Raw genomic sequence first — 26,525 nt, forward strand, 5'->3', positions numbered from 1 at the left:
AGGTAACGAGAGGACAAATGTTTAATATTAGTAAATATGAAACGATCATTGGGGTTTTCACTAAACGCAGTTTAATTGTAAGTCTGTAAAAAGAGGTTTAAATAACATGTTTTTCCAACCTTTTTGTTAGAATCCATAAATAATTCTCGTTGTAAATAGACTCTTTTAGTGTGACGTCACATATTTAGGCAGCCCGCAACAAACTGTCATGGTTGAAATTGTACAGACCGAATCTGACCCTTATGTACAATTTACATAGACGCTATAAAAATGGACAACTTTAAGTTAATTTATTTTTACTAGGATTTGGAAGTATTTAAGAACAACCAACACGTGTTTGGTAAAATATATACACTAACGTGCTTAAAACTTACAAAAAACGATATAAAAGAATATTCCTTAATTTAAATGAAGTAAAAATTTAACATTAGCTGTGTTGTACCTAATGCGCATCCTCTAAAAAATATAGCCTCATAAACAAGTGAGATCTTTTTGATATCTCATTGCTGTCATTTTCTCTTCTTTTATTTAATCTTGGCATTTTCTAGTTCTACTAATTGTAAGTATTTTTATTTTTTTCTTGGTGCTGTGCTGTGTCAGTGTGTTTATCGAGTGTTTTTTTCTTGAAGTCGTTTATTATAGACGTCTCTTAACGATAATCAAACTTTTCTTGAATGATTGAAACGTGAAAAAAAATTGACATCATGACAATGTGCTCTATGGGATTGCCTATTCTTTGGCGTATGTGACGTCACTACTAAAAAGGTCTATTGTAAGTAGCCATTTAAGAACACCGTTGTAATAAATCGAAGAAGACGGAGATATATAATTATGATTACTAGACTTCAACATAGAATATTTAGAAACTGAAACAAATGTCAGTATTTTTTATGCATATGAGTTTGTAGTGAAAACTAAAAACAATTAAATATGAATCATATTAAACATAGATAGATAATAAATACTAATATGAATTTAAAAATGGTAATATTAGATGCAACATAACATCAACGTCTTTGATAAAAACATATTAAGCTTCTGTTGGTACATAAAAATTATTAAATTAAAAGTAAACGCGAAAAATTAAATTGGTATAATGTAATAATAAATATATGCTCTTTAGAAAATTATTCATTAACAGACAGTTAAATAATGCTTCTATTTATGTTTTTTACTTTCTTAGCTTTAGCTATAGGAATTTTCTTTGACCTGCCCCTGTTGTTCTCGGGCTCAGTCCCGGCGAAGCATTTGCAGTCACCACAAACAAGGCCAGATTTTCTAATGTAACGCGAATTATTAATTATTGGCATCTAGAAAATACGTTTTAAAAACTTTTGCGTGTTTACTGGGTAAGAACATAATTCTATATTTTCTATTTCTATATTTTTTTAACAATTATATTCCTTGGAATGTGATACATTTTACTATAATGAGCCACTTAATATACCAAGACCATAAATAAACTAATAATTACATTTTCTTTATCTGAAGTTACTCATGCGTGCACATGTTTCGGCGCCAAATACTTTGTGGAAGTAAATCACGAACGTGATAGTTTTTTCGGTGATTAAGTTACATCAGTGTCGTATGACATGAGCTCATGCCTATAAAAAAATTGATCGGACATATGGCGGGCGCATTAAAAAAATAAACGACACTTTTTACAGGCCGTTTATTAATATACGACGCTCTTAGATGGCGGTATTTACATCTCATTAGCGTTAAAAATAGGCGAAATTGCTTCAGTTTGGAATCGGGGTACAGGACTCCACAAAGCTTCTGGAACATTGACGTTTTCTAAAAACTTAACTAATGCATTTTTGATGACATTATCAGTAATATTAGAACCAGTAAATAATATATTAAAAAAAAGTCACTGGTAAGTGTCAAAAATGCATCAATCTAACTAAAAGTACTACATTTTTGGAGGATAAATTATTCGAAGAAAATTTGTAAGAGTTGACAGAAAATCGGATTCCTCGTCTTCTGGTACATGTTAATAATAATAATAATATATCTACTCCTCATTCTAACTACGAGAATTAGCCCAGAAGTCGGAGACTTGTGCGGGAGAGACGGCGGCATATTATTATTACGCAGGCCGCATTTGCGCCCAGGAACGACTTATGTTGGTAGTCCCTTACCACCATTCAATGCAGGAATGAGGGAAAACCTCATTAATTAGGGGTGTGGTCAAATGCCAACCGGTGTCAATCTCTCACATTGACCCAAGCCAACATTCTTCCACCCTACCATACCTGCACAGAGGGTGCCAATCCTCCGTACAAGCATAGCTAATCTACGGTTTACCGGCCGCGGGATTCGAAACCCGGGCAGATCGACCCATCCGATTTAAGTACTGACGATGACGCCTTAAACCGTGCGGCTATCGACCGATGCTGCAGTATATTTCTTCTTCAGATCTACATTCCGATACTACCCCAGTTTTACATGGTACTACTATGCTAGTCACAAAAATTAAAGGCCTTGATCAAAAATATAGTCCAGTCGAATTAGATCATAAAACCTGAAAACTTGAAAAATATATTAGTAGACATTTTATTGCACTTTATGACGGGAAAGGGTATGTAGAATAATATCAAAAAAATAATTCGAAAAAAGTGACGCTAAGTTGGCACTTGGCCTGGGCAAAAAATCGATATATCGATTCGAATCGATGTTATTTTTGATTCGACTCACGGACTAGCAGAAAAAATCGAATCGGAATATCGAATCGGAATGTCGAATCGAAATATCGAATTGGATCGAGATATCGCTCCGAATTGAATTATCGAATCGAGTCGAAATGTCGAATCAAGTCGAAATGTTGAATCGAATCGGTGGTATGTCTGAAAATCGGTATATTGATTAGAATCCATTTATCAAAAAATCGAATTCGAATATCAGTTCGAATCGAATCTGAACATTTATGTGTAGCTTAAATTTGCCAAATTCTTTATTTACTTTACTGATACCTATATGGCATTTTTTCTCTATGATGTTTCGGTTTATTATACAGGTTGTTTCAGAATTAAGTCGACAAACTTTAAGGAGATATTCCTCATAAAAAAATAAGAAAAAAATCAAGTATAAATTTTTTTTCCATAGACGCTTCATTTTCAAAATATAGGTCCTAAAAGATTTTTTAAAAAATTCGAATTTTTTAAATAACTTTTAAATGATTAAGGCTATTTAAGCCAAATTTGGCATGACACATCTTCTGATAAGATACCATTTTTCCATGTAAGTGGAAGTCCCGCAAGGAACCAGTGGCGGAGTTATGGGGACTCAGACTTATAAAAAAAATTAATACGGTCCTACTGAAAATAAAAAATGATGTTTTTAGATAGAACAGTTTGTTATTGACAAAAAGTGTACATTCCCTTTTTTCCTAACTCTTATAGTTTCATGGCAAAATTGATTTTTCGGAAGGGTGCTTCTGGATTCTGTCGATAAACTTTAGGAAGACGTTCCTCATAAAACCTAAAAAAATATAGTACCTATTAAAATTGGTCTTAGTCTCGAGTATGTGTGAGTCAAATAAGCCTTTTTGTCTCCCCTTCCCTTGGGTTTAACCAATAGTATTAAAATTATTTAGGAGATGCTTCGTTTTTGAGATATAGGGTGTTTTTTTTAGAAAAAAAAATGATGTTGATGAAAACAATAGAAATATTTAAGTACCTAACATCTAATGTGACTATGTCGTAATGCGACAACGTAACGACCCTTGCAATACTCCTAAATTTTTTCAGGCGGTTTGTAGTCACTTCATTTACTTGTGTTGTGTACTTTTAAATAAAATAAGATGGCAAACAATACATGAAAATTTATTTGTAAATTGAAACAACCAAAAAATTACCAATTAATATTATACCTAGACAAAGCGAAAAGTGAATCAAAAATGAAATGATTTAAAAAATATTTTGTTCAAAATGGGCGCCTCCGGACTGTAGACAAGCACGACATCTTCTAATTATGGAGGTAGTGGCCGATCGACACTGAATTGGAGTTAATTCTCGACACGCTTGGACTATTCGCTGTCTTAGATCTTCTAGGGTATCAACTGGCACCTCGTAGACTTTTTGTTTAACAGCACCCCAAACGAAATAATCCATCGGTGTCAAGTCCGGTGAACGTGCGGGCCACGCTGCAGGTCCTCCACGACCAATCCATCTCCTGGGATAATTAATGTTTAACCACTCCCTAGGACCTCTACCAAAATGGGCAGGACAACCATCTAGTTGAAACCAACTGTTCATTCGAGTATTAAGCGGAACATCTTCTAACAGATCTTGAAAACCATTTTCAAGGAACTCGGTAAACATGTCAGCATTTAACCGATGCGGAAGGAAGTAGGGACCAACTATAGTGTTGTCCAACATACCCAACCATACGTTACATTGGAATTCATGCTGAAAATTATATTCCCTTACCGCCCGTGGATTCTCGTAGGACCAGATATGGTTGTTCCTTTGGTTTAAAATTTCCCTTCGAGTAAATGTTGCCTCATCTGTCCACATTACTTTTTGCGTAAACTGATCATCATTCTCTGCTTGGTTTAACATCCAGTCACAAAACACGCGCCTGCATCGTATGTCCTGAGGCAATAAATGTTGCACACGCAGGATATAGTACGCAAGTTGTCCATCATGGCCGAAGAGTCCTTCAAATGGAACTTGACGAAATACCTAACTCATAGCTAGATCTTCTGACACTCGTGGATGGATTTTCATAGAAATGGATTAAAATAGTATTCGATCTTACTTCGTCCTGAAGTGGGGCAAAATGTCCGTAAGCATAAATTGGAATACCGAAAGACCCAGTTTGTCTGAGACGATTGAATGTCGTTGAAAATGTTTCCTTTGCTGGTAGTCTGCAATGAGGAAATCTTACTGCATATTCACGGCGAGACGCCGTGGCATTTCGATCACAAAAACCGTATACAAAGACCATAGGATTTTGAAAACTTCAAAGTATCCTTTATAAGATGTTCGTTTGTTGACAAAAAAAATTGATGCAGGAAACTTCATTCATATCCTGAAACTAGAACCTTCAAACTGCTTCATTTTTTTTACTCCGCGACCATTTTCGGCCAAGTTCCAGGCTTGTGAAAATCACCTACAAGTATAGGACTTTTTTATCCTTCAATTTCTGTGACTAGTTTACATTCTGAAGGCCCTGTACATCTGTCCCCAGCGATCATGATTACCTAAGTCACAAAAAGCGGAGCCTCCGCGGCTGCACCATTATTCCGTGCATCTCCCGAGAGATGACATCGTGCAAGCTGCATGAGCAGTTACACGGGCATTTTGACAACGTACTGATTTAATGCCCCATTGTTCCGGTGCAGTGAAGTGGTCAGGGCGTGCGATAACGTCACTTCCTCTATTTCGCACGCCCGAATATGCACATACCGCTCATTGCTATTAATCCACAATTATATCTACAAGGTATGGAACAGATATTCGTCCAAGTTTGTAGTCCAAAACCCGATGTTGTTATGAAAATCTCACTCAATTTTGTAACCAATTGCGCGATCAAAAAAACTGCGGGAGGGGGGGGGGGGTTGAGTTAGAAAAATAGTGGTTGTTACAAATTCTTCTTTTTAAATTTTATTCACAATTTTGGTGCGAAATTTTCTCACCGAAAACCACACATGTTTAATCACGCATATTTTTAGAAAATTATCATTCGACGATTTGACGATAATGTTCAAAATATTCGTGACCTTGAAAATTTTGTTTATATAATTTGAGCACTACCTACTAATCCTTTGCGGATTTATACAGGGTGTCCCAAAAGTATGGAAACAGCACAATAACTTTCGAAAAATGCATTTTGAGGAAAAATGATTCAGACAAAAGATTTAGGATTTTTCCCTGGCTGTTCAATGGCGACCCTAGATTTGACCTTGACCTTGACCTTCAAGGTTATTTCGAGGTCAAGTTAACTTTTTCAAATGGGATGCCCTACTTTTGACCCCGGAAATGAAAAGAGCGGAAAATTTTACGTTCAGATATGTCCTTGACCATTTTCCGAATTTGACCTCTGATGGTCATTAAAGGTCAAATCAAGGTCACGCATGGTTTGGCGCGCTGTCTTGAAAACAACGGGTTGCAAAAAAATGACCATAACTAACGTTGTAGGATTTTTCCCTGGCTATCTGACGNCGAGCAATCAAATCCTCTTTTGAAGCAACGGTTGTAAAATAAACTTTTTGCTTTATTACTCCCCAAACATAAAAATCTAATGGAGTGAGTTCGGGAGACTTCACTGGCCAATTCCACGGTCCTAGGCGTCTCATCCATCTATCTCCAAACATTTCAGTCAGCTGTTGATCGATTTGATTGTGACAGTGAGGTGGAGCCCCGTCTAATTGATACCAACACTTCCTTAGTTGGTCTAAAGGTATATCATCTAGAAAATCTGCCACAACCGTTTGCAAAATATTGAGATATCTGTCGACATTTAAATTTTTATTCGTAGATATGGTAAGAAATTTGGTTATCTTTAATTAGACAAAAAACATTTACGCTAAAATTTTGAAGGTTTCTTTCCCGGATAACATGAGGATTTTGAGATGACCACAAATGAGTATTATGTCTATTAAAAATACCTTCTCTCCTAAATTGTGACTCGTATGTCCATATAATATGTTGCAAACTTGCAAAAATTGTGGATTTTCTTGGTGTCGCACTAATCTCGTTTCACAAAATTGTACACGTTGCTCGGCGTCACCCGGATAAAGAGCAGAAAGTAGCTTAAATTTGTATGGATGCATATCATTACTTCTTAGCATCCTGTGAATGCACGCTCGTGAAATCATACTCTGTGGCACGAGTTGAGGATTCTGAATGAACATTAAAATAGTCATTACATATATAATATATTACTTGCTAAAATATATTAAATCATTTTAAATTGACAGTGGTGATGATATTCTGGTGTTTGAAACACTATCAGAGTTAGTACCAGCTGCAAAATATGTTACTTCAAATGTATTACCGAACGAATCTGGAGAAAAGTACGAATTCATATTCCGAGATGTTTTGTTATTTCAAGTTCAGACCAAGAACAAGAAGAAGATATACCGCAAATACTGTGTTTGCATCCGGCAGTTACTACAAATTGAAGATTTTTTGTGCACTGTATACAGGGCACTGCTTTAGACTTTCTTCAGCCACTCTGTTAGCCGATGCAGGGGCCGATATTACCACCATTAAACAACATGGAGGGTGGCGTTCTAGTACGGTAGCGGAAACATATATAGAAAATTACATACGAATTAAAATTTCAATCGCAAATAAATTCGTTACCATCTTCAAAAGAGCCCACGGAACTTGCCAATAATACAAAGTGCGCACTAAACTTAAATAATTACAGCAGCAGCCTCATTGAACACCCACAACTAAAAGTTACGATGACTGACAGCATCTTGCATAAATTTAACTCACTGCAATATCGGCACTTTCAATTTACATGTAGTGCAAAATAAATTGTAATTTTATTGAAATGTATTACTTAAAATTTATGTACAGGGTCGGAAAGTCCTCATGGTTCATCGGCAGTTACGTGAGAGCGATAAAGAAAGTCATAGAAATCCGTGCGATAGAGAAAGATGGCTATAATGAAGGCGTCTAATAGTCACCGCCCATTTCGCCCTTCCACAAATAAGATCCACTTCTTAGTTCTAGGTATTTTGCTGCTAGGTGACAAAGAATACTCATTTTGTCATCTGAAAGTTTAACGAAATTGTTGATGATAGTTTTCGAAAAAAATATTGTATGCAAATAATCGATTATTTTACTGTCGTGTACGCGCAAAAGTACCGACTTTGACTTATTTATCGACCAGCAACTTAACTGCTAACTTAATTTTTTCGCGTTTCAGATTTGTCAGGAGACAAAGGCGGCGGCGTCAGAGTGGCAGGTCGGCTAATGGTTGCGTAGGACTCTATAAGAGGATTCACTTGTGCAACAGTCAGGTAAGGAGATTTATCCTTGTTTGCCGCCGTCTTGATTGCCTTGTATATTGTTTTACATGATATAAATTAGATAATCTGAGCACCGCGCCATACAGGGAGGTGGTAATTTATTGGGACATTGTGCATTGTACTGCTCATTAATCTGTTGTGCAGATAAATCGACGCCAGATAATTCCTTTGGAAAAAATCACTTAAATTAAAAAACATGGCAACGTTGCAATAATATTCATGAAATTTGTGAACGTTTCCATTCATAAACCAATATTCACTAGAATTTGCGAGAGAACAGAACTTGTTCTAGTCTATTCACCGTTTTAGTGTTATTAGTAAAATTTTACTATTTTTTTTTTAAATTCTACAATATTGACACTTTACTATGGTTTCTGGTTTGTTGTTGTTATAATTGTGTTTAATCTAAAATTTGGTGGTCTTAAATTTGGTCAATAAATTGATCAATTTATTACAACGTGTAATTCACATATTTAGGAGAATAACTACGTCGAATTACCACCGGGTCATAAAACAAATGACTGTACGTGTGAATAATTTATTTCTATTCTAATCACCCCGATCGGACCTCTCCTGCGCCCAGCGGTCGCTACCGAAGATTTGTTGCACTTTGAAAGCATTACACTACCAATTTCTTAAAAATGTCCAATATTACAAGATGTCTTACATTTTGCTCGAAATTATTATTGAAAATATTGAAACATTAAGAATCTTTACAAAATTGAAATTTCTACACCAACGATTTTTTTTTAATTTTTTGACATAGTATGTTGCTCATTTTAAAATAAAAGAATCAGATCTACAAAACCGTTCGTTATTCAAGCACAAGGATGTAATGTTAATAAAACTCTAATTTTCGCATAATTCCATTATGTTTAGACAATCCGTATTATTCCAAAATTTTCTGTCAAAATCCTTCGTAATGCAATGAATGAGCAAGCATTGAACTAGTTCCAAGCTTAAATTTTATGAAACATTTGGTACAAATCAAGAATATTTAGGTTACAATCAAATTTTGTATAAATAGAAGTGGTCTACAAACACTTCTGTGTCCTCAAAATAAATCAGTTATGGCGATATTATAATAATATTTATTCGACGTGAAATATGCAAATGTAACATCATTGTTTTATTTCAGGAGTGCCCCAGTGGTCGAGATTTCCGTTACGAACAATGCGCTGCCTTCAATCATCGACGCTTTAAGGGCAGAAGATACGACTGGGAGCCGTTTCTCAAAGGTTTGTCGAAGGCCCTTTGTTATATCGTTGGAAAAATAGGAATATTTATAGGAATAGAATTCGTTCAATAAAGTGTACAATTTTTTGCACTGGGTGAATATTCTGCATTAGTGTAGACTTTCTGAAATAGTGTGAATGATATTTTGCACTAATGTGAATATTTTCCACTAGGGCAAATGAATACATTGCACTAATTTGAATATTTTGCACTGATGTGAATATCTCGCACTAGTGTGGAAATTTTACACAGGTGTGAACGAATACTTTACACTATTGCGAATACTTTGCACCAGTATGCACACTTTGCACTAATGTGAATGAATAATTTGCATTATTGCGAATATTTTGCAATAACATGCACATTTCGCATTGGTATGAATGAATACTTTGCTGAAATATGAGTAATTTGAACTAGTGGTAACATTTTGCATTTAGTGTGAATGCATATTTTGCACTAATGTGAACATTTTGCACTAATGTGAATATTTTGTACTGATATGAATATCTTGCATTAATGTTAATATTTTACACTAGTGTGAATGAATACTTCTACTACTTTGCACTATTGCGAATATTTGCCACTAGTTTGCACATTTTGCAGTGGTGTGCATTAATGTCTTGCAGTAATAAGAGGATAATTTACACTAGTGTCAACATTTCGCATTATTGTGAATGAACATTTTGCATTAATGTAAACATTTTGCAATAATGTGAATATTTTGTACTGATGTGAACATTTTGAACTAGTATTAACATTAAGCACTAGTGTGAATGAATACTTTTGTACTATTGTTAATATGGCGAATAGTGTGAATGAATATTTTGCACTAATTAACAGGAATATTTTCCACTAGTGCAAATGAACACCTTATACTAATGCGAATATTATGCACTGATCTGAATATCTCGCACTAGAGTGGATATTTCACACTGATGTGAATGAATACTTTACACTATTGCGAATACTTTGCACTAGTATGCGCACTTTTTATTAATGTGAATGAATACTTTGGATTTTTGCGAATATTTTGCAGTATCATGCACATTTTGCATTATGAATGAATACTTTGCACGAATATGTGTAATTTGCACTAGTGTCAACATTTCGCAATAGTTTGGATGAACATTTTGCACGAATGTGAACATTTTGCACTAGTATGGATAGCAATTGTTTTAACGTTTTGTGCAAGTGTAAAAAAGTGTATTTCTCTTCACATTTGTGTTAAAAGTAGTTTGCTATCAAGTTGAAGTCAAATTTACATCTAAACGCGCACGGTTTACTAAAACTATAAAAAATTATTTGAATAATTAAAATGTTTTTGAGAGTAATCCTGAGTGATTTCGACACTTCCTTATTCATTACAAGCTTAAGAGATACAAAAGCGCATTATAAATATGCAAAACCACTTAATCTTATTAGTTCATCTTAATCACTTATAAGTTCCATTCAGATCTAAGCGGTCTCCTATTCAACGACGCGATATGGTCCCGAAAAAAATTATAATGATGACGGATGGACCTCCTTCAGCAAGGCCTTTTATTTTAAACCTAATCGAATATCAAGCTGGCTAATATTTATTTATAGAGCAGTAAACATAAAATTGCGCGTTCTTTAGATATTTTGTTGCGTATTTCGAGAAATTTTAGGTGCGATTGTCTCGGAAAGTGTCAGAAGTGTAGTCCCAAACAGTATTTTAATAAAGTATCACAATTAATTCCAATTTCGTCATAATAAATACTACTTAATTGTTTTAAAAAAGCCTGTTTTACTTATAAGGCTTTTGCTTCATAAAAAATATATTTCGTGGGTTTTGATTACAGGCTGAAGATTTTTAAAAACATATAACTTTGATTATTTATTTATTGTATAAACTACATATAAGACACGTAAATATGTTAATTGGGAATATTATTTACAATTTATCTGTCTGAGGGAAATATTGAGCATTAAAATTTGATACTTTGTACATATGGTCTTCCTAAATGAAGATTTCGTTAATATCAAAAGAGTATATAATTAAACGCTAATAAGTGGGTATATAATTTTTGATTAATTATAAAAACGGGTTTGTATTGGTAATTAGCAATATTTACTGATTAAAAATATAAATGTAAACTAAACGAGTATATTTAAGGTACTATTTGTGTTGACGCCAGCTATCTAGGCAACCTGAAATACTTCCATGTGTATGTTGTGTGGTGCATGCATTAGAATCAAATGGATTGCAGGAATATTTTGTTTGCTGCCTTGACACCGTGTATTATCAACAGTTTTTATCGTAGCACGAAAATCACTTGTTCCAGGGATTAATTTGAATTATTCACTTACAGGCTATTGATTATATAAAAAAACAGGGTTAAAAGGAACTATGATGTTCAAGCAATTTTATTGCATGAATCGTTCAAAGGGTCTCTTAGATAAAAAACTGAGGAGTGTTACTAAATTAGAGGGTGGAAATTGGAAATGGTGGTGAAAATGCACTTTTACAGTTTTTTAATTGTAGCTCGAAAACGAAGCAATATTTCGCTATAGGTAGTTCATAGGAAAAATTTTGTAGAGAATTGATTCGAAATGGCTTATTTAAAAAATTTAAAAGGAAAATTTTATGCAAAAAATTGTTAATAAACAATTTGAAAAAAACAAAAAATTCGAATTTCTTATTTTTTTTACTCTTTTGACCCAATTTTTTTTTGTAGGCAAAGAAAATTCCTGTACAAAAAAACTAGATGAGATTCCCTTCAAAATGATGTTCAAATGTTTTTGGACTAATATTGACTGAGTTATAACCGGTTGAACTTAAATATTTTATAGATTTTCGTCGTTTTTAACATAAATTAGAGTCAAAACAGTAAAAAAAGCAAAAAATTTGATTTTTGCTTATTGACGATTTTTTCAATGAAGTTTTTCTTTTAAATTTTTTAAATAAGCAACGTTGATGAGAAATTCGATTCTCTACAAAATTTTTCCTATGAACTATACCGAAATTTTGCTTCGTTTTCGTGCTATATTTAAAAAATTGGAAAAGTGCATTTTCACCCCTATCTTCAATTTCAACCCTCTAATTTAATAGCACCCCGCGGTATTTTCATTTTTAATGACCCTTCGAACAAGTCATGTGATGAAAATCCTTGAACGAATCCATCCTTTTTTGCAAAACGGGACGAAAAATCGAAAAATTTGAAAAAGTTTGAGCGGCCATACTCATATATCAGTCAATTCTCATCCAAAAATACTCTACAACCTCTTTTTTTGAAGGAAATTTTATATACTTTTTCCTTTATGAAGCAATGCCTATATCTATCTTTACTCAAAAAAAAACTAGAGGCAAAAAAGTAAAAAAAATGTGTGCTTTTTTTCAAATTGTTTATTAGCGATTTTTTGTATGATTTTTTTTTTAATTTTCTAAATACGCCATTTCGATGAGAAATTCAATTCTCTAAATAATTTTTCCTATGAATTATAGCGAAATTTTGCTTCGTTTTCGAGCTATAATTAAAAAACTGAAAGGGGTGCATTTTCACCCCTATCTTCAATTTCCACCCTCTAATTTAATAGCACTCCGCGGTTTTTTCATCTAAAATGACCATTTGAATGTTTCATGTAATAAAATATTGAACGTCATCATCGTTCCTTTTAAAATCCTTTAATCAATAGTTCTGTTGTATAACCTGTTATGACTTTTTTTATTACTTTGAAACTTATGTGATTTCCTACGAAATTGGAGAATTTGGAGAAAGATTAGATACATCTTCTCCACACTGTTTCAATTCTTCTTATTCCTAAAAATCAGTGTGTTTTTTTGCTAAAATTAGAGATGAAGGAGACATTTACTTTGTCGGAATTTTATACCATCCCGGCGCCTCCGCCAAATTATTCAATAATGAAATAGATTTTTTTTATTGCAGTAAAAGACGAGTGTGCACTGAACTGCAGGGCGGTGGGCATGAACTTTTTCGCGACCCTCAACAAGACCGTTATCGACGGAACACCCTGTCTACATCCCGTCACTTCCACCGGAAAAGCAGCCCCGAAAGGCACTAGGGGCATCTGCATCGAAGGCTACTGCAAGGTAAGTGTAAAAATAAAAATTATTTATCATATTTAAACTTAAAGTTGACGAATATAAAAAAAAACAGTATTATTCGTATTTTTATCATATTTTAGATCCCAGAAATTTAGGTGTGTAAAGATATCTAAATTTTAATTTAATTCTTGAATATTTTGTGAAATTCGAGAGCTGCTTTTGGTAGATATATGGTCAAATTTCCAAATTCACCAATTGCTTGGCCACCGCGTTATCCTGATCTTAATCCCTGCGATTTTTACGTTTGGTGTCACCTCAATCAAAAAGGCACCTGGCAATAAATCAAAATGCCATTTAAATACAAAGCTAAGTTAGGTTTTAAGCTTTAAAAATCAACTTTCTAAACACTTTTTTGTTAATAACTTTCGGAGAGACAAAAGGTAAAGTTATGCATTTTTCCCTTGACTGGAAAAATAATTAGAATTTTGCAAAAACTATTAGGCCCACAGCGCCCATCTTTCCCACAGTTTTGAAGAACAATAAAACACAACTTTTAGGCATATTTATAAAATTCCAACAAATAACAACCAAGGTATGGATAATTAAAAAAATGCTGTTAGTCCACGTTTTCTTGATGTTTTTTTGCAATAACTTTTAAACAATGTATCCGACTTGAATCTATCAGGCGGGATTTTGTAGGTCTTTCTGTTGGGCATATTTCGTCTGTTGAGCATTTTTTTTAAAAATCAATATATTGGAAAAACTGATTTTACGACCCAAATTGTTTAAAAAAACTATGTTGCTAATTTACTCACGAGATGAGGCACCTTTTCCATTACTTTCCCCTGCACATTTCAACAATAAAATAGCGCACGTCAATTCATCGCTTTTTTAGTCAATTTACTGCTATAGCGACGCCTCTAATATAACGAGCGTTCAAATAAAAACGTGGTCGAAGTTGGCTCTGACACATTGCGTAGGGAGTAGCTTATAGCGACCAACTTAACCTCATTTCTCAACGAGCTGTATAGCAGCTGTCAGTTTCAATAACGTTAATGACTATATAACTTTGTTTTAAAGAATAATCGTGATAACAATAACAAACAATTAAAGGAGCTGCGGAAAGTGTCCCCCTCCTTGTTATAACAATAAATTAAAGCAGCTGCTGAAAGTGTCCCCCTCCTTGTTCCAAGCACTTTTCACACCTGTTCCTCAAAGAATTAAAGACATTTTCTAAGTGGCTCGGGGTATTGTTAATTTCACGAATATTGTCTATAAGTCGAGCCTGCAGATGGGTTAAATCAGGAATAGGCAGTTCAAAAATAGTGTTTTTAAGGTAAGGCTACAAAAAGAAATCACACGGCGTAATATCACATGACCTCGGTGGAAATTCATGTTCAGCATTGAGACTTATTAGTCGATTCATCGTCTCGCCTGCCGTATGTGCCCTTGCGCCATCTTGTTGAAAGTAAAAGTTTGTAATTTCGTTTTCTTCCAGCTGGTTAACAAAAGGAGCGATAATTTCTTCTCTATACCTTTGCGCAGTAAGAGTACCATTAAAAAAAATAGGTCCATAAATCCTCCTTCGATTGAGAGCACACCAAACTCCAATTTTTTGAGCGTGTAGAGGGCCTTCGACAAAAAAGTTATCTGGTTTTTCAGAAGACCACATTCTCATATTATGTGAGTTTACGTAACCACTTAAATGAAACCAGGTTTCATCAGAAAAAAAGGTGATATTATGAAGTTCACCGTAGTTGTTTAAAAACCATTCACAAAATACAGCCCGTCGCGGAAAATCAACTTCATGAAGTTCTTGCTGACAAGTTAAACGATAGGAGAACAAACGCAAATCTTTTTTATCACTGTGTGGCAGGTACCGACTGATACTCCCACCATTTGTGATAAAACACGTACAGAAGTTCTTGGCGCAATTTCCATTATTTGTTGGACATTTTCTTTTAATTCTTCAGTCCGCTTTTTAGGTCGGCCGCTTCCTTCTTTTCTTGTTACACTGCCCGTTTCACGAAAAACAATAACACAACGCTGAACTGCACTTTGAAAAATTTTGTACTCAACAACGCCGGGAAATTGATTTTGAAATTCTATGAAACATTCCTCAATAGAATACTTCCATATTCCATCAATCTTGCGTCCATTTCTAAAGAAGGACTCGATGATAAACACTTTTTGTTCTTGAGAAAACACCATTTTAAACGCTTTTTAAAACGAAAATATTCAAATTGATAGCGGCGATATAGCGCTTTGACAGATGACGTTAAAGTTCATTTGCCATACGCTACGCCCTACGTCCAAATTTTCAGAACCAACTTGACCACGTTTTTATTTGAACGCTCGTTAGTTACAGCAAAGTCAAGATGTGGACCAATATATGTACTATAAATCTTGAGAAAAGTAACTGTTATATTATTATGGAAAGATCTGCGAATCAAGTAAATTCACTGGTTACATTTTCTTACAATTTTGGGGACTGTGACACAGTATTTAAGATGTAACCTTATGACCTTCACTTGTGTAATTTGATTTAAGTTTGTTATTAAGAGGTAGTAACCATTTCAAGCACCAATGACTTCAAGACTATAAACTAGAAATAAGAAAGGACCCACCAATGAACCCGGGGGTACACAACTTAAAACATCCCATTTCTGACAGTGACAGTCATCAATCTGCACTGTAAATTGTCTGTTGCTAAGAAAATATTCTATCCCTGATGATTTTAAGTGCAGATACACTCTTAAACAAATATAATTCACTTAAGATACCTACCGATATATAGCTCCATTTTCAAAATAATAACTAATATAATTGCTAAGACTACAAAGAGTACCTACATTGTATCACGTCGCGGTAAGTACATATTAATTATTAAAGAGCTAGTTACAGCCGGTTAACATTATGTCGACAGGATCAGATAACGCTGAATATTATTTCAATAAACCGGGATGGATGTTAACGAGAATAGTTATAAGGAAACCAACATGTAATTTATGCATTTATAATATGCCGTTTATAGAAAATTAAGCGGCATAACGTAGAACGTTTTGATAGGATTTATAATGGCGCGGTTTGTTTATTATCGTCTGATTAATTGGCCGAGATTAGTGAAATAATAAATATTCCAGAAGTACGTACTATACCTATTAAATGTGAAATTAATCATTTGGGACTATTTATAGCTCTGTTGCTATATTTAACGCACTTGTAGTCGGTGGTGAACATGGATTGCATATGCAAGGTCAGGCGGAGATTCAAGGAACAAGTGGAATTCTGATTTGGATCCAGCATAGTAGTCTTTATAGATATCTGTTCGTACTGTAAAGATTCGCGCAATAGAACTATTTTTCTAGAAACTTTAACAAATACACAAACGCTCCTATGAATCTGATAATTGTTTCTGGCAAGGTCCGTTGATTAAATCCAGGTGAATTGCAGATGTATGTTTGTTGAAGACACGGGGTGACATAGGGATTGGTTTCCATCGAAATAAGAGACAGGTGACGTGACACTATTTATTCAGAGTTCGAACACACACTAAGGTAGAAGAACGGTTGTACAAGTTTTAAAAGTCGAATATGTTTTTATGTATCTTTGTATTAGATAAATATCTAACTTAGAAAACACATTGTGAAAATGTAATTCCCAAAATAAATACCATTGTTTCAGTTTAAAAATATCAGAAACAAAAAAAAAATAGTGTGTGCTTATACAGTACGCGCCTAAAGTATGGAATAAATTCAGTAAAAATGAAACAATTTTTTTGGGAAAAATCCACGAACAGGTCGATTTTTAATTTAAAAAATACATAATTTAGCAAAAAAGGCGATTTCCAACCGTCATTTGTTTTCGAGTAATGACGTCATAGACATTTTTTTAAATAACAACCCTCTATTTTTTTCTTGATTCTGAAAGATCGTTTCATTTTCGATCCGACAGTATTAAAATGTTGCCATCTTACATAGGAAAGTTTTCGAGTAAATGACGATTGAATGTTAGAAAACCTAAATCAATTAAAATAAAGCAAAAACGTTATCAAATTTAGTTTTTCGAAATGCCTGGAAGTTTTTTCTGGATCACGTAGGTGTAAATCTTTACAAAGTGTCACTGTCATACCGACTTTCTAAGTATTGTAAGCGATATAAAAATTATTGTTGAATTTAAAGTATTATGGCACATTTAACTGNCTATTTTTCTAGAAACTTTAACAAATACACAAACGCTCCTATGAATCTGATAATTGTTTCTGGCAAGGTCCGTTGATTAAATCCAGGTGAATTGCAGATGTATGTTTGTTGAAGACACGGGGTGACATAGGGATTGGTTTCCATCGAAATAAGAGACAGGTGACATGACACTATCTATTGCAAGTTCGAACACACACTAAGGTAGAGGAACAGTTGTACAAGTTTTAAAAGTCGAATATGTTTTTAGTTACATTTGTATTAGATAAATATCTAACTTAGAAAACACATTGTGAAAATGTAATTCCCAAAATAAATACCATTATGTTTCAGTTTAAAAATATCAGAAACAAAATAAAATAATAATGTTTGCTTATACAGTACGCGTCTAAAGTATGGAATAAATTCAGTAAAAACGTAATAAATTTTTTTATTTACATAATTTAGCAAAAAGGGCGATTTCCAACCGTCATTTGTTTTCGAGTAATGACGTCATCGACATTTTTTTTAAATAGCAACCCCCTATTTTTTTTCTTGATCCTGAAAGATCGTTTCATTGTCGATCCGACAGTATTAAAATGTTGCCATCTTACATGGGAAAGTTTTCGAGTAAATGACGATTGAATGTTAGAAAACCCAAATCAATTAAAATAAAGCAAAAACGTTTATCAGATTTAGTTTTTCGAAATGCCTGAAGTTTTTTCTGGATCACGTAGGTGTAAATCTTTACAAAGTGTCACTGTCGTATCGACTTTCTAAGTATTGTAAGCGATATAAAATTATTGTTGAATTTAAAGTATTATGGCACATTTAACTGTCACACAAAGAATTGAGATTTCAATCCTTATCGGATGCGGAGATAAGACTAGAACGCAGCAGGAAGTTTGCGATTTATTTAATGAAAAACATCCAGATCGCCGTATCAGCTAATCAACAGTCAGTAAGATAGAATATAAATTTAGAGAAACTGGCAGTGTTGTAGATATTCCAAAACCTGGACGTCCAAGCGTTAGTTAAAACACAATGAAATGAAACAATGAAATTAGTCAGACCACAGTGCTACGTATCCTGAGGGAGGAAAAATATCATCCCTACAAAATTCAACTTGTGCAATAACTCAATGAAGACGATCCCGACCGCCGCTTACACTTTTGTGAGATTATGATGGATTTATGTCAAGTAAATAGATATTTACACCGGCAAATACTTTTTTCAGACGAGGCCACGGTTTGTCTCCATGGTACAGGGAACCGTTAAACTTGCAGGTATTGGAATCGGGGAAATCCTCATTGGATGGCAGAGACACATACCCAACACCCACAGAAATTAAATGTGTGAGCTGGAATACTTGACAACAGAATAGTAGGGCCTTTCTTCATTGGTGGATCGGCAGACGAGAACCGATAGAATGACCCGCGAGATCCCCAGATCTTACACCTCTGGACTATTTCACAAAAAAAAAATTCTACACAGACTTGCGTATTGTCAAGAAGTCGGTGGGTGGCAATTCGAGCACTTAATTTAGGTAGAAGACTTAATGAACTGTATTTGCTTGACATAGGAATTGTTATTTTTTTAATGAATAAAATTGACGTTTTCTAACATTCAATCGTCATTTACTCGAAAACTTTCCTATGTAATATGGCAACATTTAATACTGTCGGATCGACAATGAAACGATATTTCAGAATCAAGAAAAAAAGTAGGGGGTTGCTATTTAAAAAAATGTCGATGACGTCATTACTCGAAAACAAATTACGGTTGAAAATCGCCTTTTGTGCTAAAATATGTCTTTTTTAAATTAAAAATCGACCTTTTAATTTGAAATGTTTACATCCACCCATACTAATTTAATAACAGTAATAAATCCTGAACGTCATATCTGAACCACCATAGGTACTTTTCTTACCCGTAAACATTATTAGTAATGCGTTTGGGTCTTACTTTTACAGCTCATTACCTTCTTCCACTTTATCGTTTTGAATTATTTATGAATTTTGATGCCTTAAGAGGCCTACGTTTCAGCGACGGACCAACCCACAGGCGCTAGTAAAGATTATGTATGAGACACTNTACTCGAAAACAAATGACGGTTGAAAATCGCCTTTTATGCTAAAATATGTATATTTTTAAATTAAAAATTGACCTGTTCGAGGATTTTTCCCAAAAAAAATTGGTTTCGTTTTTACTTTTAATCCATACATTAGGCCAACCAAGCTATCTATCACCGACTTCAACACAGGGCACTCTCCAACGAACATTCACCCTGTTAACACGTCTTTTCATACACAAGTTTTCTGTACACCCGTTTTCAATAAAATTCTTTATTAGTACCGTTGAAGGAGCGTTTATTTCTTGCTGTACAGCGAAAGCAACCCTCAAATTTAAACTTAATTTTACCTAAAGAAACGACTTTTTCCGAAATGCGCAACGTTTCTTCTTCATTATTTTCTTTTAATTTGAAATGTTTACATCCACCCATACTAATTTAATAACAGTAATAAATCCTGAACGTCACATCTGAACCATCAAAGGTACTTTTCTTACCCGTAAACACCGCCCCATTATTAGTAATGCGTTTGGGTCTTACTTTTACAGCTCATTACCTTCTTCCACTTTATCGTTTTGAATTATTTATGAATTTTGATGCCTTAAGAGGCCTACGTTTCAGCGACGGACCAACCCACAGGCGCTAGTAAAGATTATGGATGAGACACTGCTGAAAAGTTGTATAAAAAACTCGTTGGGTTTGAGTGGGACACTTTTGTTATTCAATGGTTTCGGTTAATGTGGACAGAACACATAGAAATGTGTTTAGGATATTTTTTATCTAAATTTTCCAATTAGACTGGAAAAAATACATTATCAAAGTAATGAGAAATAATTGCCTGAGTTATCTCCTTATAGAGGGTTTCTAAAAAAAAACATACTCTCACCCCACCCCCTCCTCCCTCCGCCAATTTTTCAGTGTTCGGTTTATTTAATTATACAGTGTGTTTCAGAAAGAATTTTTTGTCTTATGAACTATATGTCTATCTCCTCTTGTTTTCGAGATACAGAACGACAAAATAAAATTTTTTAAATAGAATTTTTATGAAAATCTCCAAACGGTAAGAAATATTTTTATGAAATTTGGTATTCGGGGTTTTTAAGGACGCCAAATACGTTGGTCCAATTATTTTTTGTATATTTCATAGAGGGCGCTAGTTATGCTACATTCCTATTACATTTTCAGTTTTAATTTTTTATGGTTAGGTTTTTTACCATTCGCGCTCCAGTTTCTAAAGTAGAATTTTATTTTCTAAAAATAATGTACTCTTGTACTATTTGAAAATAAATTATGAATTTTTACTTTAATTTTACATTTAAATCGTAATTAATAGCTAACAAATTATTGAAAAAACAAGTTTACTTTGCCTTAATATGTAAAAAAAATAACGTTTTAAATGAACGATACCTTCATTTATTTATTTAATAATAGTAAAATAATTCCGAAATTGAAATTTTAATTAATACTTCGTTTAACAATAATTTTTCAGACATTTTTGTAGTGAGTCGTTAATTTTCCACATTTTTCAATGCAATTCACGGAAAATCGTAGTTTACGTCGTAAACTTTATTTTGCGAAAAATTCAAGTCTTAATATTTATAAACAATTGCGCTACGATTTAAAAAAAAAATTCTTATCTTGGCTCCTGTTGGTCGTAGAGGGTACTTTTTTATTTTAAAACTGTATTTTTTTGCCAGCTATCCATTGCATCTATTTTCGGTGAGATAGCATAAATAGCAACAATGTTATTCAAATTTTTGCACAATTTGAGAATGTTAATGTCAAAAAAACGGTGATATTTTTTAATAAGTCGCTTAATTACGTCTTTAAGATTACAATGACGCTTTCCGAATCATGTTTAGTTGAAAATTAACGCCTGTACTGAGGCTTAAAGTTCATAACTTTTGGAGCCTCCGTTATAAACAAATAGAATTGTGCGAAAACTATTGCACCTACAACGCCCACTTTTGGCACACTTTTGAATTATGACAAAACCCTTAACTTGTCACAGGTTTTATAAAATTTTAACAATAAATACGATAGTTATAAACAAATTAAAAAATGGGCACTTTTCTTGTTTTTTTTGCAATAACTTTTTTGTTTATTAACCGATTTTAATTTAACAAGTCTCATGGATTTTGTAGATAAATTTTATTCCCTACAAGTTGTCTGTGAGTCACTTTTCGCTAAAATTGATGGTTTTTTCTGCAAAGTGAAAAAACTGTTTTCCTCACTTATTTGTTTAAATAGAAAAGTTAGCCATTAAAATTTTTTCACTCACGAGATGAGAGATGTCTTGTATTATGTTCCTTTAGACAATTTTACAATAATCTCGCGGATAGGACTTTTTTCTAGTAAAAATTTAAATAGCTTGGTTTATTAGTATTTAAGTTACTAAAATTCGTTTGGATTAAAACTGCTGCATAATTTAATTTGAATTCGGCATCATTATTTAAACTAAAATCCGTCAGTAGAGTATATTGAGCTAGATTTAACCAGCCAGTATAAAACTAAAAGATTGAGATCTTATCATAAATAATTCTCTTGACTCATGCCTTGGCAACGCGCATGCGGGTTGCCTCGCTTCGATTTTTTTAAATTAATTCTTAACTTTGGAAAATGACTCACTGGACCGACTTCCAGCACGAATTATTACCCTGTAAACGGGCCTTGTTAATCGACTGCATTCCAAAACAAACGCGTCCGCCGTTCTTTCATCTTTCGCGGCTGTCGGCCGATCATCGATTAAACGCGTTATCTGACAGCTATTTTATACATTTACAATTGTAATGTCGCTAATTGCGAATTTATTACGCTGGTCGCACAATTAATATTCGCGGCAAGGAGGTGTAAGAACAAGTGCAAAATTTATCTCGTTGGCCGCCATCCAACCTCGGTGAGGTTTATGTCGGTCGGTCGGCCCGATGAATATAAATTAGGACGAGACGACTTGTTGAGCGCCGTCATTATTCCAACGCTTACTTTGATGGTTTTATATGGGGTACGTTTAGAGACGGCGGCGCCGCGTTTGGAAAAAAATCGGAAATTGAATTGACGGTACGTGGTAATAAATGGGTGTTTATGTTCTGGGATTTAATTCATTTAAAAAAACTTTTGAGGGTGTAATGTTCGATTGAAGCGGTTTCTTCTTGAGAGAGACGATGAGAGAGGGATTTTAAAGATGAAATAAAGATGTTGTTAGTCATTGCCTTCTTTACATTGTTTGTGAACCAAATCTGGAAAAATAAATACCCGTAAAATGGTTTTGAGGATAAAATAATTGTACAAAAGTATGTTCTTTTTCCATAGATAAATAAATTAAATTTTTCTTCGAAATCGAAATAATTCATTTAGAGGGAAAAAAAGAAAATTGTTATCTGGACTTTTATAAGTGGAAATGGTAAAGGGGCTTATAATAAACGAAAAAAAAAAAAAAATAAATGCGTGAGCAGGAGCGGCGGAGGATTGATTTGGGGGGTAGAAAATTTGTGAAAAATTGTATCATTGGGATTTCTGGCGAAAGTTGACGTCAAACAAAAAAGTATCCTCTACGAAATTTGTAGATCATGTAAAAATATACAACCTTTGTAGAGGTCACTTTTTACGATAACCTCAAAATTTCCGAGAAAAATGCGAAAAATAGTTTTTTTTCTTACTTTTCGTTTTTTATTTCTCATTTCCGCAAAAATGACTTAATTTTGATTAAACTTAGTGAAACTATACCTTTTTGTGTCTTAAATAACTATAAATTTTTTTAGATAGAAAAAGTCAAGAAGTTTTCGAGATATTAATTTTTTCCTGTCTGAAACACTTTTTTTTTTTAAAGAAAAATTCTACTTAGGAAAATCATCACATACAGTTCTGCCGGTGCCCATTTTTTCGTTTTGACATAATCTACTATTTGGTGAAATAAAGAAATCTGTAATCACATTTCAAAAACATGCTCAAAAATACAAAAAAAATAACAACTGAATTGCAACAATGAATTTTTCAGTAATTCTTGATAATTTGTTTAAATTTAAATAAAAATCAAAAACTGATTACACCATTCAATTCTACGAAAAAAAAAATACAAAAAAAAACTGTCTCATTGTTTGACCCAAAACTTTATTTTGTACAGTATTGCTATAAACGTAAGTCGAATAGTGAATAAATAAAATAAATAATTTATTTTCCGTAGGATTGATTAGTGTACTTATTTTTTAAAAATTTTGATAAATTCAAAGATATATCCAGTGTGTCCAAGATAAGGATGGGATCTAGGAAACTGTAAAAGATACGGGGTGGTTTAGATTAGAAAAAAGTTTTTTTTTAAACCTAACAATATGCCGTTTAGAAACTTTTAAAATTCCGGGTTATTCCGGAGATATCGGGAAAAACGAAATTTTACAAAATTGTTTAATTTTTTTTCTGGCTTTATTTGAAAACGAATTTTAAAATAAATTGCATATTTACAATTCCACTTTATTCGCTCTATACAATAACGTCAACATTTTCGTAATCCGACGTTTCATCTTCAAGGGACCATCATCAGGTTAATTTTTTTAAATATGTCGCTGCTATTTTTATGACCAAATCTAAAGTCATTTTTAATTCTGAATTACATGATATTACTATTGTAGCCGCTTAAAAAGTTTTTAGTTTGTTGTAGCTATCATTTAAAATTTTTCCTGAAGACGGCTCTGAACGCTTTCAAAATACCTATCTATTGGATGAAGTCAATACGGCTCAAAATATCCAACAATTTTTTTTAGTACTATTAGCAATACTAATTAGAAATACATAATAAAACATTTCATAAATTTGTATTATTTTTTTATTAGGTACAACTTTTTAAATTATTGATTAAAAACTTTTATACTGTTATGATTTCCTTATGAATCAAGAATTTTCGATTACGTTTAGGAAATCGGTGATATAATTCAATGGGGTTAGGCCAAAATGGCCAAAAAATAAAATCGTTAAAAGAAAAATAAAAGGGTCCGCTGTGAAAGATGCGTTTCAAATTATTTTGTGACCTTGGATCTTTGTTGGCTACAGAAGGTTAGTTGTTCTAAGAAATAATAATATTTAGAAAAACACAATATTTTGTTATTTTATACTGTGTATTTTTATGACATGCCAAAATTACGAATTTCCAGTGTCGTTATCACCGATTTTTCAAGACGTTGTACATTCCTTTTTTGCCATTAACTGTTAACAAAGCATTTCTATGTTATTTTTGGTAATTACGATGGTCTTTCATTTTTGTATAAAAATTTAGATACATTCTTCCCGAATATTATTTCCCATAACTCAAACCATTTTTCGCATTCTAATACACAATTTGTGTTACATATGTTACTAAATTTTTAAAATATGACGTCGAACAGAAAAAGGTGATAGAAAATGACAATTCTAGCTAAAAGTTTCATATTCGCAAGATCTACGAAGGGGGCGACATCTATTATGCTGTTTTAAAATCACTATGATATGGAAGCTCTTAGTTTTATATGTTTTTGTGCGATGTTCGTCAATAGTCTCAAAAAAAAACGTAAAAATTTTCTCTTTCGATGTATTACATTTTTTACTGATATATAAAAGAGTAATAATAGGAGTCAGTGGATGCGAAATTAAAATTTTTTTTTTCTTAAGCCAAAACTGCAAATTTTGGTTTCGTAAGACGAAAAATAAAATGTCGAATTTATGATTTAAACACTAAATTAACCAAATTTGAGATTTGAAAATTATTAGTTAATTTCAACGTACTAAAATGTACTTAAATATATTTGAAATAATAAGTTATTATAATTAACCTAGTTTTTAATGCGTTTTTAATCCGTGGTAAACTACAACGAATAAACAGAGGTTTATAGCTAGGTACTTGAATGAATAAGACATTTTTTACATTTTAAATATTAACAAGTATTATTTATTTGTTTATAAAAACAAATGTATAAGGATATAATAATATTGTTAACGTTTTATAATTGGATATGAGTTTTTAGTATTATGTTCAATTAATTTATTCAGTTTGTACAATGCCAAGGGCCAAGGTAGGACCCTTGTGGGAGCGTATTTAAAAATTCGACTGTAAATTATTGTAAACGTAACAGTGACGCTGTTGAATAACAAAATGACGATAACTCAGCCTTTTAGGAGGAGGCGGGAACGACTGTCTCATAAAAATTACCCATGTCGGTGTTTTTATTGTGCTTTCCTCGTGTATTCCACATGGTTTCCTTCCCGTACGCCCATAAAAGCCAGCGCCACTTAACTGACGTTTATATTTAAAGCGTAAATCTACCGCATCATGAATAATGCATTTTCTATTATATGTACACCAACGGCGCATACTAGATCGATATTTAAATAACATAAAGGCGCCGTGTTGTGAGGAAACTCAATCTCCGATAAAAAATCGTTTAAAGGACGTATTTACTCTTATAAATTACCACGGGCTGTTAACAGCGAAAAAGGCGCTCGCCCGACGTATTGATTTGTTGCCGAGTTTATTAGAACTCGGCTAATAGGCCAGGCAAATAAAATTTTTACTCATCTCGTGAGTCAAAAAAATTTATTAGCTAAATTTTATATTTAAACAAATAAGTGAGGGAAACTGTTTTTTTCATTTTGTAGGGAAAACCATCAATTTTAGCGAAAAGTGACTGGCAGACAGTTTGTAGGGAATAAAATTATCTACAAAATGAGACTTGTTAAATTAAAATCGGTCAATAAACAAAAAAGTTATTGCAAAGAAACAAAAAAAGTGCCCAGTTCTTAATTTGTTTATAAATTATCGCATTTATTGTTAAAATTTTATAAAACCTATGACAAGTTGAGGGTTTTGTCATACTTCAAAAGTGTGCCAAAAGTGGACGCTGTAGGTGCAATAGTTTTCGCACAATTCAATTTGTTTATAACGGAGGCTCCAAAAGTTATGAACTTTAAGCCTCTGTACAGGCGTTAATTTTCAACCAAACATGATTCTGAAAGCGTCATTGTAATCTTAAAGACGTAATTAAGCGACTTATTAAAAAA

General features: G+C 33.2%; 1 protein-coding gene across 1 annotated transcript in view; it reads left to right on the plus strand.

Annotated features, from left to right (window-relative positions):
- The window catches only part of LOC108908312 (thrombospondin type-1 domain-containing protein 4), a 159,691-nt gene that overhangs the window by 36,902 nt on the left and 96,264 nt on the right, over positions 1-26,525 (plus strand). The window contains exons 3-5 of the mRNA XM_018712338.1: positions 7,891-7,984; positions 9,132-9,231; positions 13,138-13,301. Of these exons, the coding sequence (XP_018567854.1) occupies positions 7,891-7,984; positions 9,132-9,231; positions 13,138-13,301 (358 nt within the window). The remainder of the gene's footprint in view (positions 1-7,890; positions 7,985-9,131; positions 9,232-13,137; positions 13,302-26,525) is intronic.

This window comes from Anoplophora glabripennis, unplaced genomic scaffold, assembly GCF_000390285.2.
Source record: "Anoplophora glabripennis isolate ALB-LARVAE unplaced genomic scaffold, Agla_2.0 scaffold11, whole genome shotgun sequence".
Lineage (NCBI taxonomy): Eukaryota > Metazoa > Arthropoda > Insecta > Coleoptera > Cerambycidae > Anoplophora > Anoplophora glabripennis.